Raw genomic sequence first — 14,697 nt, 5'->3', positions numbered from 1 at the left:
TGTTCCTCACCCCTCTTACAAGCAAGTTATGGCATCATCATTCTCTGCCGATCTACACAAATTAAGCAACCAATCATCTCGCTGGAACATATCGTTTAATACGTGAATTACCTGTTCTGTCACTGTGCACCTGATAAAGAGAACAGGTAGCAAATCCCCAGGTATATTTCTATGGTCAGCTTCTGTGACAAGTAACCATTAAAACTACAGAGCCTCACCATCAGATACTAACTTTATTGGGAAGATCATATCTCCAAGCTAGCCTCCAACTCAGAAGTATCCACAGGGCCAAGTTCTTCCTCTACTGTCTTTGGCTTAAAACAGGATACAAAGCTTTCATCCGAAGTGTCACAGAATATGGCTCCACATGCACCATTGGTTGATGCTGCTGCTTCCCAACTTGCCGAGCTTTAGGCCAGGGGTTCTTAACCTTTCGATGATTCCAGACCCCCAATGGATTGCCCAACATGGTCCCATACCCCCTTCGCTTGACTGTCAAAATCATCATCATCACCAGTCCTATTAGTTGACAGTATGAATTCCAAAGATGTCAATAGCTTGAATTTATTTTAGATATGGATAGCTAGGAATGGAACATGAAAGGCAATCAGAAGCATTTATGATATATATTTACAAAACAAAAAACAAAAACGAGAAATTACAAATATACAAACATTGAATAACAGTGAATATTGAATAACAGTGCTAGTTATAATCTAACATTCGAACCAACTATAAATTAATAAATCAAATATATTCAAATATTCAGAGATAGAGTCCCATACCCCCGGCATTTAGTTCCCATACCCCCCGGTTAAGAACCCCTGCTTTAGGCTATGGATAAGGTCATTGGGGTCTTCAGCATATTGTGACAAGAAGCAGACCCTGAGACAGCATCCTTGTCATGTTTAACAGAGACAGGTGGTGGCCTTGCAGTATTTTAACAGCTCTATTCTCTCAGCCAAACGATTGCCCCTCCAAATTGCATGCATTCTAAAAAAAAACCCTTGCCGAGCTACCTGTCCCAAGTCAAGTTACATGTGTAACTGTCTTCCTGAGTCTGTAGTATCATTCTCGACTAAATCAATTTCTAGAATATTATCATTTCATCAGAAGTAGAAACAGAGTTGAATTGAGGAAAGCTTGAGGACCATGTAAATCATCGGTCCTGGAAAGGCATACCGCGGTCCACGGATCCACACCCTGACCCGCAGGTATCATCAGTCTGAACTGTGGAGCTATTCCAAATATACCCACTCAATGGATAGATTGCACGGTTGTAATTTATAATTTTATCTGCTCATAATTATGTGTTAATTGCCTCTGGTGTTTATCCATTCAGAGCAACCTGATAAATGACAAACGCATGAAGGGATTAATGCAGCCTGGCTTGATGGTGCAATCATATCCGAATTTACGTCTGCGTTTTTTTTTTACATCGTTTCACAAATACATCTTCACATTATTAATAACACAACCAGATTTGCATCGCCTCAACTCACACTCACACCCTTTAAAGATCATACCTTTTATTTTTTAGCGTTTTCAGAATTCACAAGACTGATAAAAACGCCAGAATAAATCACTGACGTACCAAATTGGTAGATCGCAAAATCGGTGAAATTACTTTTTTTATTTTTATGTGCGACGCAAAGTAAAGTACTGTACTGAAGAGTGGCTAAGAGGCAGCGTAAATTAGATGTTATTCGCCAAACGAATGCTGGTGAACATGCAGTCGATGTTGCCGGGTTATTATGTTTTCCTCCACGATGGTGCATACCACCTATGAAAATGTCGACGTTCATTGAAGTTGGAATAAGAAGAGGTACCACCAGCACCAAGTTCGACCACTTCCAGAAGAGGTTTACTTTTATTTGATATGTCTGGTAATTGTGGGGTTTTTTTTCTGATATATGTGTACATTTGAATGTAAATGTCATTAACCAAAAAAGGGGCAATATCAAAAGTGAAAAAAAGAGAAATATTATTATCGGTGAAGTGGTGACGTTAGGAACACATCCCCCACTTATTCCATGAATTACGAGAGAAATTACTTGGATTTACATCGTTTTTTTTCAGGAACGCATCCCGATGTAAATCAGGGTTTGTGTTTATGCGTGTGTAATATTGTAATAAAAAAAAAATATATATATATATATATATATATATATATATATATATATATATATATATATATATATATGAAAATATTTTCTCCAGTCATATCTTGTTTCCATTTCATTGCGAACAGCAACTCTGATGGATTGATTTCATTTTATTGATATTTGAGAGTGATATTGCTTAAAGATTTTTAAGAGTGTTTTTGAGGTTCTGCATTCAACTAATTTCATTTATATTTTACATTATCAATTTTATTGAATATTACTCATTTATCAACTTTATGTAGGTAAGTACAGTACATGCCACTCTTTATATCGGTACCCAAGTCACATTTCACGAAACAGGCCATTTGCACTGACTGCACTTCCTGTGTTGACAAGCAAAAGTGATGACACTCCACACATACAGCGCACTATGCTGACTGTTCATAGTTTGACTTGCTTTAATTACAATATTTTGATAAACTGTTTGTTTTATTCGTTCCCACTAATGAAAATTGGCACATCATCATGGCATGTCGGCCAGATGGTGAGATCACATGGCAACTCTGGGGCACTGTTGTCTATCGATGTTATTCATTACCACCACCACCAAAGGTGGACGGAAGTTATGTTTTCACCCCTGTCTGTCTGTTTGTTTGTCTGTGAGCAGGTTTTCTCAAAAAGTTGTGCACAGATTCGAACAAAATTGGGTGGACAGGTTGCGACGACAACAAAATTATTAGATTTTGGTGTAGATCAGGATACAGATCCAGCAAAGAGAATTTTTTAAAAAAGGATTTCTTCAACATTCAGATATGGGACAAAAAACGATATACAGCATGATATTTCAAAGCATTGTGGACGAGTTATGACAAAACTAGGTGATGAGTTGGTTCGGTGACAAGACAAAGCCAATTCGATTTTGGTTCAGATACTCGAATGGCTTATTACCCCAGTAAGCTAGTACTCATTTTGCCGACCTCGGAAGGATGACAGGCTGAATCAACCGACCTGGTGTTATTTCAATGGACAAACAGGGGCTCAAACTCAGGACCCCAAGATCTTTAACCAACACCAAGCTTGCTGTAACCAACAGTTGTTGCTGTAATACTTAATGCTTAACGACCCAAATTGCCTGAGAGAAGAATGTTAGCATAGATGGGAAGTAAAGATGTAAACTTTTATGCAAGAACATTTTGAAGGGGTTGTCCAACAGAACATAGCTTTTACTTGTTATGGTTCCCGGAGAGAGTCATTAAGTGTTTAGTCTTGGTGTCTGTGGTGTCCCGCTTTTTGAAGAATCATTTTCCTGCTATTTAACAATTATTTAATTTTCTCCAATTTTTTTAATTTTTCTAAATTTTCATTTATTTAATTTTTCTATTACCTAATTGTGTCACTTTTTAGAAACAAACAAACAAACAAGAACAAAAAAAAAACCTTGCTTTTCATTCGGAAACAATTACAAGTGCAACCAATTGGCTAATATTAAGAGTTGGCTTTATCAGGAACCATCAGCGATCTCCGATCGCAGCCCTCTAGTTTAAATGTCTTCGTCGTGGGGACCGCAAGGTGCTAGGGAATTTTGGTTTTGGCTCATGACCAAAAATATCTGAGGACCCCTAATCGATACAGTACATTCCAAACAGAAAAATGGTATTCTTGAAATGTTTTGAGGCCCCATAAATCACTTTCCACCTTTCACCTTAATCCAGCTTTTGCAATCTTTTTTTTTTGTTTTCTTCTCACAAATTCCCAGCTTCTCTACCCTCCAATTACTCAACAATCCTCACCTTTTCACAATTTACCCATCCTGCTTTCCCCATCAGAGCATGAGATGCAAGGAAAGTATGCCGAGATACAAAGTTAACAAAACCCAGGAGTCCTACCCTACAATCCTTAGACGAAGCAATGCTCTCTAACCTGTGGTGGTGTTGACTGGAAGGGGAGGGGGGAAGAAAGAGTTCGAAAAAAGGACATTGTCAAGGAAGGAAAGTTGAAGCACAGTCATGGACATTAATTAAACCTCACTTTATATACTCATCAAGGGGTCATATTGACAGTCTATTAAAGCTCATTAAATGCTGATGCAGCAAGACATTGTACTTAAGCTGGGATTTTCACCTCAAGCCAAACATTATTTCCAGTTTTCCAGTTATTTCCACTTTGAATCTTCCAACAACAGCAAAATTATGGAAGTTTATAAGCTCCCATTGCTTTTTGCTACTACTTCTCAGCATAAAGGATAACATTTTACGAACGACCTTGAAGTATCCTTCGCCACAGTGACCACAGCTGGATTGAATATCAAATGTGATAAAAGACAGCTCAAAAGAGAATAACCTCAAGAGGTTCAGACAAATGGTAGTCACACTACAGTAATGTATAGGTGTGAAAGCACCTGGCTCTAAATCTTGTTCCAAAAGCAGGCTTACTGGACCAGAGGCCTTGGCAACACCTGCAACCGCAACCATGCAATTCTTCACTTTCTTCGTCTGCTTTTTCTGTTTTGGTTTACACAGAGATTTTTGTTGATTCTCTTCTTCATAGTCATTGCCATCATTTAAACTCTCATCAACTCCATAATTTTCAACATTTTCCTCTTTTTGGTGCCGTGTGCTCTTCTTGAACTTCTCAATAACACCCTTCTCATCTGAAAATGTGAAAACAAAGTGTTTTAAAATCTAAATATTAAGCAGAATAATTTATCCTTCACCACAAAAATGAACTGAAATCACAGAATCATTCTTCTGTAAAAATCAATATTCAACTGTACATCATGCCACCACAATTCATGAGACATGCAAATCCTCGAACAGGGTTTACACTTATTTATCAATCAATTTTAAGGACTTTCAACAAGCAGCTTCAAAAAGCAATCCAAGGACCTTTCAAAGAAAGAAAAAGACAGAAAAAAAGAAATGAAAAATTAAACTGCCATGTCATATATCTTAATTATACAGTATAGTGGGTTGTACACAGCAAGTGACAGTCATCCATTTAAAGGCAGAAAGAGACAAACAGTTACACAACAAAAGACAGGACAGTATTAAGCAGGAAAACATCTGTTTTCCTTTTATACATGAAGACCACAAGGGGAAAACCAGAGATATCAAGATAAGTCAATTTTGAAGAAACTGAAAAACAAAGTTTCAAGACTTTGGTGGACTATTTAATAATTGTCATATAGATTTCTTTTCCAGTAAAAGGAAGAGTGATCATTGGCCGATCAAATTAAGCATGTAGCATTTGCCAAGTTTCTGTGTTATTTAATTTAAGAGCAAAGAACGAATCAATGTTGCAAACTGACATCACTGGTTATTCCCTTGTTTAATAATTGCCATGCAATTTTAACCCAGGATGTGTAGCAAATTCATGCTTGTTGGTTATTAGCATACATTACATGACTTTGGTGATCACAGATTATTTTTTTCAACATTAAACGGTCATTGTTTTTTTGTTTGATTGGTGTTCAACGCCATACTCAAGGGTATTTCGCTTATATGACGACGGATTCTCCATTTCTTACTCCGTACTACTTAATATGATGGAAAACCGGGAGGAAACCAAGGATAAACCACCCCCGCGATAGCCGAAGTCACCTCATGTGACTCCCTCATATACCTAAGCAGGTTGATTGGGCGGTGGGTACATCGAATGAGGATGGGTACTCAGACGCGCTAACCATTAAGCCACGGCGTGGGTCCCATAAAAGTCACAATAAAGGTTTGACCAGGCTTAAACCACGATATGCACCAACTACGGAGCCCATGATATAACCAAATAGGCCATTGTAGTGCTCAGAGTTTATGCTGTGAAAGTTTTACAACCTTTCATTTTTTAGTTTCTCAACTCTGAATATTATGGTGGAACAGTTAACATGAATGAAAGGGAGATAACCAGGAGTAAAGTACTGACAACTCTGGGTTTCAACTTGTTTTTTCATTGCACGGCTAAACTTTATACCATATAAATTATGTGACACCACTGGTTATTTGTTAAAGTAATATTGTGAGAGGAAACTTTATGTTGCCAACTATTGGCAGGTGCAATAATCCTGAAATTTATAAAAAGTGACATCTCTGGTTTTCCCCTTGTGGTCTTCACATGCTCTAAGCTTGTGGAAGAGCTATGACATGGAACAAATCAGGATACAACATAAGAAAAGGAACAGCAGGAGAAAGGGGAAAACACCAACAGCAGGGTGGAGGGGGAAAGTAAATTGAGACGGACAAACAAGGGATGCAGGTAATGATGAGGGGTAAGGGAGAATGCAAAGGGTGGACAATATGGATTCATAAGTAAAATTTTTGGGAGGGGTGGGGAAGTGGTTTAACGGGTGCAGAAAAGATCATGGTTTTGGATTGGGGTCAATCTGAGATGGTGGTGAACAGATGTCTTGAAGACCTGGTGGGAAGAATGAAATTGAAGGGTATGTGGAAGTTGATTTCACAGGTCAGGCCAGGTCAGGCCACGTCAGCTATGGGAGCATGTGCCAGAGCAGCGCATCAGACACAGGCAGGAAAAAAAAGAGGAACAAATAAGTGGAGGTGAGCAATGATCCTGGATTTAGGTATTTCACCAATAAGGGGTTGATGGTAGACAGTGCAAGTCCCACAGAAACCTGGGGTGATTGGGGGGGGAGGGGGAGAAGATGTGGGGACAAAGCACGAAAAGTGCAGAGGGTGCAATACCAGAAAGGAGGTGGTAGAAGACAAAGAGACCACCGGCCTGTCTGTGATGGTGAAGCGATAAGCACATAGACTCAGCTTCATTGCGGGAGACTCCAATAATCTTCAAGGCCTTGGTTTCCACGCTTCAAGCTGAGCAAGATGTGAGGCAGGGGAGCCAACACAGAAGGGACAGTAGTACACAATCTAGCTGTGGATGAAAGCTTTGCAGGTGGACAGTTCAGGTGTACCAAGGAAGGACAAATAATGTCAAAGAAGGACTTTGTACGACAACAAAGAACAACAAAGAAGGACTTTGTACAACAACAAAGAACAACAAAGAAGGACTTTGTACGACAACAAAGAACAACAAAGAAGGACTTTGTACGACACAGAATGGCCAATCGGATTTGGAGGCCAACTTTGAAATGTGGTTTGCTAAGAAAGATCATGGCTGATAGATAGACCCAGGAGTTTGAATGACTGAACTTCCTCAAGAGGATTGGTAAGCAGATAGGAGGGATTGCCAGATGGTCCTTTCAACGAGAGATAGTGAGCATGGGAGATTTGTCAGGAATGAAAGACATTCCAAGCGTTTGACCAGCTTGCAATTTTTTTTCAAGGTCTGATGAGAGCGAGGAGACTACAGCCTGCCTGTCTGAAGGATGAGGGATGTCACAGCAGAGGGTGGGGTCATCAGCAAATACATAAAGAGGATTTTCCAGAGAGTCAGGGAGATAAATTATGAAAATCAAGAAGAGGACCGGACCCAGAACACTGCCTTGGGGCACTCCAGCCTTGACAGGGAAAGTGGATGAAAGGATTCCGTTGAGTGCCACACGATGGCTATGATCGTGGAGGAAGTCAGTGAGCCATGTGAGGAGTTGGCCTTGGATGCCATAGGCAGAGAGTTTGAAGAGTAAGGCAGGATGCCAGACTGTATCGAAAGCACAAGACATGTCCAGAGAGATGACCCTGTTCTCATGTCTGACAATGAGGGCCTTCATCCATTGTTGGGTGAGTAGAAGCAGCATATCCAAGGTGAGGTGACCTGGTCTGAATCTAAATAGGTGATCTGATGAGGTTGTTGGAGAAAAGGATGGATTTCATATCAACTGCAATGATAAATTCCATGACCTTGCTGATGATTGGAAGTAAGCGGATAGGTTTGTAGTTAAGGGGATCAGTTTTTGCACCTTTTTATGAAATGCAGTGATGTTTCTGGATTTCCAAGCAGATGGAAGATGACCTAGCACAAATGACAGGGTGAAAAGGGCATAGAGATGATGTGCAAGAACTACACAGCAGGTTTTTAGAAAACGTGAGCTGATGCCGTCCAGTCCAGTAGCAGAGTCAGAGTCGAATGTTGAAAGAACCTTCTCCACTTTCTCCCATGCAACAGACAGATTTCGGTATGTAATGACAGGGAAGGATGAGAACTGTGACCGAGTGGTTAGGGACACACTATTTGGAAGAAAACACAGAATTGAGGCATTCAGTCTTCTGACGAGCAGAGTCGGCTGTGGTCACAAGTTTTAAGAGAGGGGAGGGATGGAAGGGGAGCATACTCCAGAGACAGACTTGACAAGGCACCACCAGGTTTTAAAGGAGGGAGACAAGTTTGAAAGTTCATTCTTGAGGCTGAACAGATTGTGTTTTCTGGCTCTCCTGAGAGTAGACACACTTGTTGCAGACTTTTTGGAATGCACCAATATTGTCTTTGGTCGAATTTGCCTTCAAGGAAGAGAAGGCAAGTCATTTCAGAGCAACTGCCCCACCACAGGATTCAGTGTACCATGAGCACACAGAGGGGGAGGATAAATCTGTGTGAGAGAGAGAGAGGGAGGAGAGAGAAAGAGGGGGGAGAGAGAGAGGAGGGGGGAGAGAGAGGGGGGGGAGAGAGGGAGAGAGAGAAGGTTTCTGTGGAAGAATGCCCAGGCTGAGTTAACATCAGGGGCAGTAGATATGGGAGATCAGTCCTGAAGAGAGATGGCTGCTTGTTTGAGCAATCTGTTTGAGTGAAATGCTAATCTGTTGCTAATGTGTTTGCATGAATTGCCAAAGTCGCTGGCATTGAGGCAGCTCTCTGAGAATAGCCAGAGAAATGTTGACTTTCACAAGCATATGATCAGATTAACCAATTGGAGCAGAGAAAGAGCAGGAGACATTTGAGGGGAAATTGGTCATCACCAATTCCGGAAGTGAGGATTTTTCCATTGGGAGAAATACGGATTGGAAATTTCACAGATCGAGTCAGTCCCATGGAGTCGCAGAAGTCCTTTGCTGAAGTTCCATGGCTGGTGAGAGATCGAGGTACCAACACCCAGCCAAGTTGTCTGGTGACAATTGAAATCGCCACACATGAGGAAGAGAGTGTTGGGATGAGTGGTTAAAAGTTTGTCCATGTTATCTGAGAGAGAGACAGAGATGTAGATCGAGTCTTCACTGTTAGGAGAACAGTATAACACACAGATGAACAAGAGGTGGGAGTGGAGGTTAAGTCGCAGCCAGAGTACTCCTGTGGGTTAGGAGATGCAAGGTCAGTACAAGGGCAGTGGGAAATTGATTTATTGATGTAAACAGCAACTCCGCCGCTGGGGCATGGTTCAGGCCTATCAAACCGGAGTAGACAGTCACGGAGACACTATTAAGTCAGAGAAATCCTGTGGAAGGAAGGATTCTGTTAAACACTTGAGGTCTTACAGGGTCAAAGAATAACAAGTTCAGAGTGAGGATATACTGAAATGGAGGCTTCTCCAGAAGTTTCTCATTTTTTCTGAAGACCACTCTTGCACTCCATGCAAAACTTAAGTTCCTTCCTTTTGCTTATCATTATATGTCCTTCAATATCTTTTCTGCACCGTAGCAAAGATACTTTCTTGTCGTGTCAGCATTTGGTTCTTCAAGACATTGAAAAGGTTTGTCATAGTGTACTTTACCATCTGGATCTTCAAAACGTTGAAAACAGCTGCAGCAAGGAAGGGCAACCTTGGCTTATCAGATAAGAAGAGGGTCAGGGAAAGCCGTGACCTGTTTTGAGACTGACAAATCCACCATCAAAACCATCAACAAAATACTACAATCAATTAACTATTGATATAAAGACAAAGTATGTGATGAAACAATCATTCAGTCTTTCAATCTTTATCAGCTTTAAAGTGCAAATCAAGAATAAATAAATAGAAAATAATTTAATGTTGAAGGCTCCAGTCACGGACTAAATAGTCCTCATCGAGGTCAGGCATTAAATAAAATAACTGCATTGATACAAAAGTAAGGAAAGAGAGAATAGTCCAAGAGTTTTTGAAGAAGTAAAAAAATCTTCTCTTTGAAAAGGGAAGGTCATAAGTGTTTGGGAAGACGTGAGATGGTAAAGAGTTCCAGAGTTTGGCAGTGGAGGGGAAGAAACAAACATCGTAACGGCCCACCCTTGAGTTGCCAATGGACACACAATAATCATGTGATGTCGTGGCTTGTCGAGTGTTCCTTGGTCTCACTAATGGTGGAGGTATACAATCAGCAAGTTCCCAGGAGCAGAAACCGAAGTAATATCTGTAGTAAAGAGAAAGAGCATATACTATGCGGCGTATTTTGAGGGGGTCGAGTTTTGAGGTCAGATTGGGAGAGTTGATAAGTCGAATTACTTTGTATTCAATTCTGTCCAATAAGTATGTGGAGCTGGAACCTCCCCAGATGTGGGAGCAGTACTCCATAGAAGGACGAATCAATCCTTTATATAGTTGGAGCAACTGTTCAGAGGAGAAGAATCTTCGACATCTGAAGAGGACTCTTAATTTTATTCGAGGCAGACTTAGCCATTTGTGTAATGTGTGGATTCCAGGATAAATTTGATGTTTGCGTAATACCTCGTAGGTTTATTGTATCACATGGTATAATTGTAGAGCTTTAAAAGTAGATTGGAGAGTGAGTGAGAATGAGAGAAATTGAATTTTAGAAGCATTAAACTTAACTTGATTACATTTCCCCCACTGGGAGATCTTGTCAAAATCCTAATTTAAAGAGGTGGCTGTGATGAAACGAGATGTAGATCGAGTGAGGGAAGATGGAGCAGATGAGAAAGACATGGAGGAATGCAATGTCGAATCATCAGCATATGAGTGCATTTGGTTACTTGTGGAAGAAAAAAGGCCATTGATAAAAAGAAGGAAGAGTGTTGTCGACAGGACGGAACCCTGAGGGACACCGCTGTTGATAGGGAAGGGGGAAGATGTTGGACCATCAACAATAACAGAGATTGAGCGGTCGGAGAGAAAGCCGAAATAGGGAAGCTTGCATATCAGACCACGATGCCAAACTCTGTCAAAGGCTTTTGAGATATCAAGGCCTCCAACAAAAGATTCCCCAAAGTCTCTCAAAGAAGAGGCCTAGACATTCGTCATGTAAGAAAGGATATCACCTGTAGATCTTGCCTTGCAAAAGCCGTATCGGTGGTCAGATGGAAGACTGAGATTCAAGATGCTTGAGAAAATGGGAATTTAGAAGACATTCAAAGACTTTGGAAACAGTGGAAGTCAGAGCAATCGGACGGTAGTAAGAAGGGTTTGAATGCTCACCCTTCTTTAAAATAGGCTGTATTTGAGGCATGTTTCCAGGAGAGGAAAAGTTTGGGTTTTTAAACAAAAACGAAACATACGAGCAAGTACGGGTGCAAGTTCTGAGAAACATTCCTGCAAGACACGGGAAGGAATGCCATCTTGCCCATCGGCCTTGCTCATGTCCAGAGAGAGGAGTATTTTTTTGACTGCATGAAAGGAGATTATAGGGAGGGACATAGGATTGGTGAGGGGAGCATCAGAGGGAGATGGAATGTTAGAGGAGAAAAGAGAACCAAAAAGAGTTGCTTTATCGGTCGGAGAGACAGCAAAAGTATCATCGGAATGGAAAAGCCAAGGAAAGGCAGAGCGACAGAAGCTGTTTGAGATACTTTTAGCTAAGGACCAGAAAGATCTATTAGTGGAAGAAGATGAGAGGTTGTCACATTTATTTTAAATATAGGAATGCTTTGCCTCACGAGTAACATGTTTGCAATGATTTCTGGTGGATACGAAAGCTGAATGCGAGTCGGAGGAAGAAGAGTTTTTCCATGTCCTATATGCGGCATCCCTCGCACGAATGGCCGCAGAGCAGGAATTATTGAACCAAGAACTGGGAGGAGAGATAGACTTGAAAGAGAAGGGGATATAAGCCTCCATTCTTGTAACAATAACCTCAGCTATATGTTCAGCAGAGATAGAGGCATCGCCCGAAGCGAGGCAATAGTCTTTCCACGGAAAGTCATAAAAGAAGTTTCGTAAACCAGTCCAGTCAGCATTCTTGAAATGCCAATACTGGTGTTTTGTCAGAGCAGTCGGAGGAGAAGAAGTGGTGGTAAGTAAAGTGATGTTCACAAGATTGTGATCAGAAGAACCAAGTTGTAGGTGAAATTGTGTAGCTTGATGCAAATGATTGGAGGTGAAGAATAAATCAAAGTATTGGTAGTGTGGTCATGATGATCTGGGATAAGGGTAGGGTGAGTGATAATTTATTCCAAATCATTAAGAATGGAAAATGTAAGAGCTTCAACCCCCCACCCCCAGCATCCGTATGGGAGGATTTAAGCCACTCCCGGTGATTAATTTGAAGTCTCCAAAATACAGAAATTCTGCTTGAGGGTTTTCGTATGTCATGGCCTCATGGCAAGAGTTAAGATCGTCAAAGAAAGCTGTAAAGTTTGTAGAATTACGAGAGCAGTAGGTGAAACAGAAAAGATAGTGATGGTAAGGAGACAAATGTTAAACCAGAAGACATCAAAGTTTGGAGATTCGAGGTCCACAAGGCATACAGCAGGCATATTGATGTTGGAGTAGACACAGACTCCTCCTTTGAAGCGAAATCGTGAGTGAACGTTGCAGCTTGAAATGTTAAAATAATTAACAAGAACATCATGTGATAATTGGGGCTCTGAGAGAAGCAAGATATTAGGAGAGGCACTTGCTAAATGTTCAACAGAGGAAAGATTCAAAGAAAGACCACAAATGTTGGTGAAATGAATTGAAAGAGTCACGTTGGTTCAAAGGGCAAGGGTCTTGGGAGGGACGGATACAACTACTGTCTGAGCCCCCCCCCTCCCCTCTCGGCAACAGAGACAGGCAGGTCAACGGAGATTCTTCACACCCCATAATGCCGTGAACTAGGGGCCATTAACTTATCGGAATTTATCATATTTAATTGGAGGCTGTCTGAGGGAAATGAGAAGAAAGAGAAATAAGAGAGAATGTAAAGTGAGGAGTGAAAATGAGTAAGAAAAGTGTATGATGGAAAGTGTACGATGTTTGTTTGCAAGAAAGAGATTTAAGCTAGACCGGTAGTTATAGTTTGAGTGAGACAGAAAGCAAGACCAGCAATCCTGGCATGGAGAGTGTAACATGGTTCCAGGCACCACTTTAACGCTCCAAAGTCAGAATGGTAGTACTACCTTGAGCGGTTGCTGTCTACAACCTGCGACCAAAAAAACTGGTCCAACCGGGTGGGTGTTTTTCTCGGAGACACCATCTCCTTACTAGATGGCCGTTGGCTCCCTAAAGGAGCTCATCCACCCTTCGGCATGTATTGTTTTTAGTCCTGCAGGGTGTCACAGTCACCCTCCCCACTGGCTCGCCATTGAGGGTAGTCAGTTTAGTCTCCAACTACCCGAGCATGCGGCAGGTAGCACTGGGTTACATGTTACCAGTGGCAGTCAAGAAACCTGACTGACCTGAAATTAGAACCATTGCCTTGCATGTGGTGACATGAGACACCTTCAAATTTATGATTGGGCGAGTTATACATGAGGAAACAGACATTCGGCCCATCAAGCCCATGCTATCACCATGTTCCCAAAAGCCCAGGGACACAACAAGAATCCTGGAACCTATTACATTCTATTTTTCTAAACACACCTGGCTAGTCTAAAGCTAACCTTTATTCCTGCCAACATCCCCCTGTACCTCTCTATCCCTAAGGGTTCAAAGTACATATCTAAACGCAGTTTAAACCTATCAACTGTCCTTGCAACCACCTTCTTCAGAAAATCAATCATTCCATGTGTTAACACCTGTGTGTAAAATACCCCTGCTTGGTTGTGTTCGAACCCTGCTCTTTGTCATGCTCCAACTTCTGCCTCACTAGTTCTGCCACATTTAATTCCGACAGCATAGAATAACCTCTGCCCCGATTATCCGCGATATAGCCCACATCAAACATTTCCAGACCGCTTATGATATTCATCCATTTTCCTTGTTCCCCCATTGACTTGCTCACTCACTCACTGAGCACAAGTGGCAATTTCAACGTGTGATTATATGATGCTGTCGAGATAGTAAGCAATCTCATGATGCATCAATTTCCAGGTGATGCATCAATTCATCAGTCGCTTGACTACTTGCAATTTTCCACCACATATGTTGAAACTCAAAAAAGGAGCAGGTGTCATGCTCCTCTGCAACTTCGATGCCAGTTCTGGCCATTGTGATGGCACACGCTACATTGTCCCTGAAATTGCAACACATTCTGGAAGCGATGATTGCAACATGACCTCATGCGGGAGAAAAGCCGTTCATTCCTCGCACTCCAATGTTGCCAAGTGACAATATGTACCCCTTCACGATGAACCGTAAACAGCCCAATTCTTCCAGCCTTTGCAGTGATGGCAAATAAGTCGATGATAGAAGACCGAAAGGATGTCATGTTGATACTTCACAGTACGTTCCCAAATGCAAGTCACGAGGACTGGATGTACATTGCTGTCACTGTTCATCGTGGAGTGACACGATGATTACTATGAACCTGACTTTCCATGAATAAAGCAAACTTGACAAAAACATTGCTCAAGTGTTTTTACTGCCCATCATGGACAGGCACTTCAGCCAGTTAACTTGTAAGGGTAT

The 14,697-nt window shown here is 41.3% G+C and overlaps 1 protein-coding gene across 11 annotated transcripts in view; it reads right to left on the bottom strand.

Moving 5' to 3' along the window:
• The window catches only part of ZFAT (zinc finger and AT-hook domain containing), a 115,666-nt gene that overhangs the window by 81,308 nt on the left and 19,661 nt on the right, over positions 1-14,697 (bottom strand). For 9 of the 11 annotated variants that reach the window (XR_015060377.1, XM_085889605.1, XM_085889612.1 and 6 more), the window contains 2 exons: positions 4,504-4,755; positions 4,026-4,040 (listed from right to left, as the gene is read on the bottom strand). Coding sequence is in view for 10 of the 11 variants with exons in the window: in XM_085889605.1 (XP_085745731.1) it covers positions 4,026-4,040; positions 4,504-4,755 (267 nt within the window). In the remaining variant the exon portion in view is untranslated. Of the gene's footprint in view, positions 1-4,025; positions 4,041-4,503; positions 4,756-9,711; positions 13,321-14,697 lie in introns of those variants that run through there. The other 2 variants (XM_085889614.1, XM_085889606.1) reach the window with 2 other exon arrangements.

This window comes from Eptatretus burgeri, chromosome 7, assembly GCF_056783735.1.
Source record: "Eptatretus burgeri isolate ZD-2024b chromosome 7, Ebu_testis_v1, whole genome shotgun sequence".
In the NCBI taxonomy this organism is placed as follows: Eukaryota; Metazoa; Chordata; class Myxini; order Myxiniformes; family Myxinidae; genus Eptatretus; species Eptatretus burgeri.
This window is presented reverse-complemented; position numbering and strand designations above follow the sequence as displayed.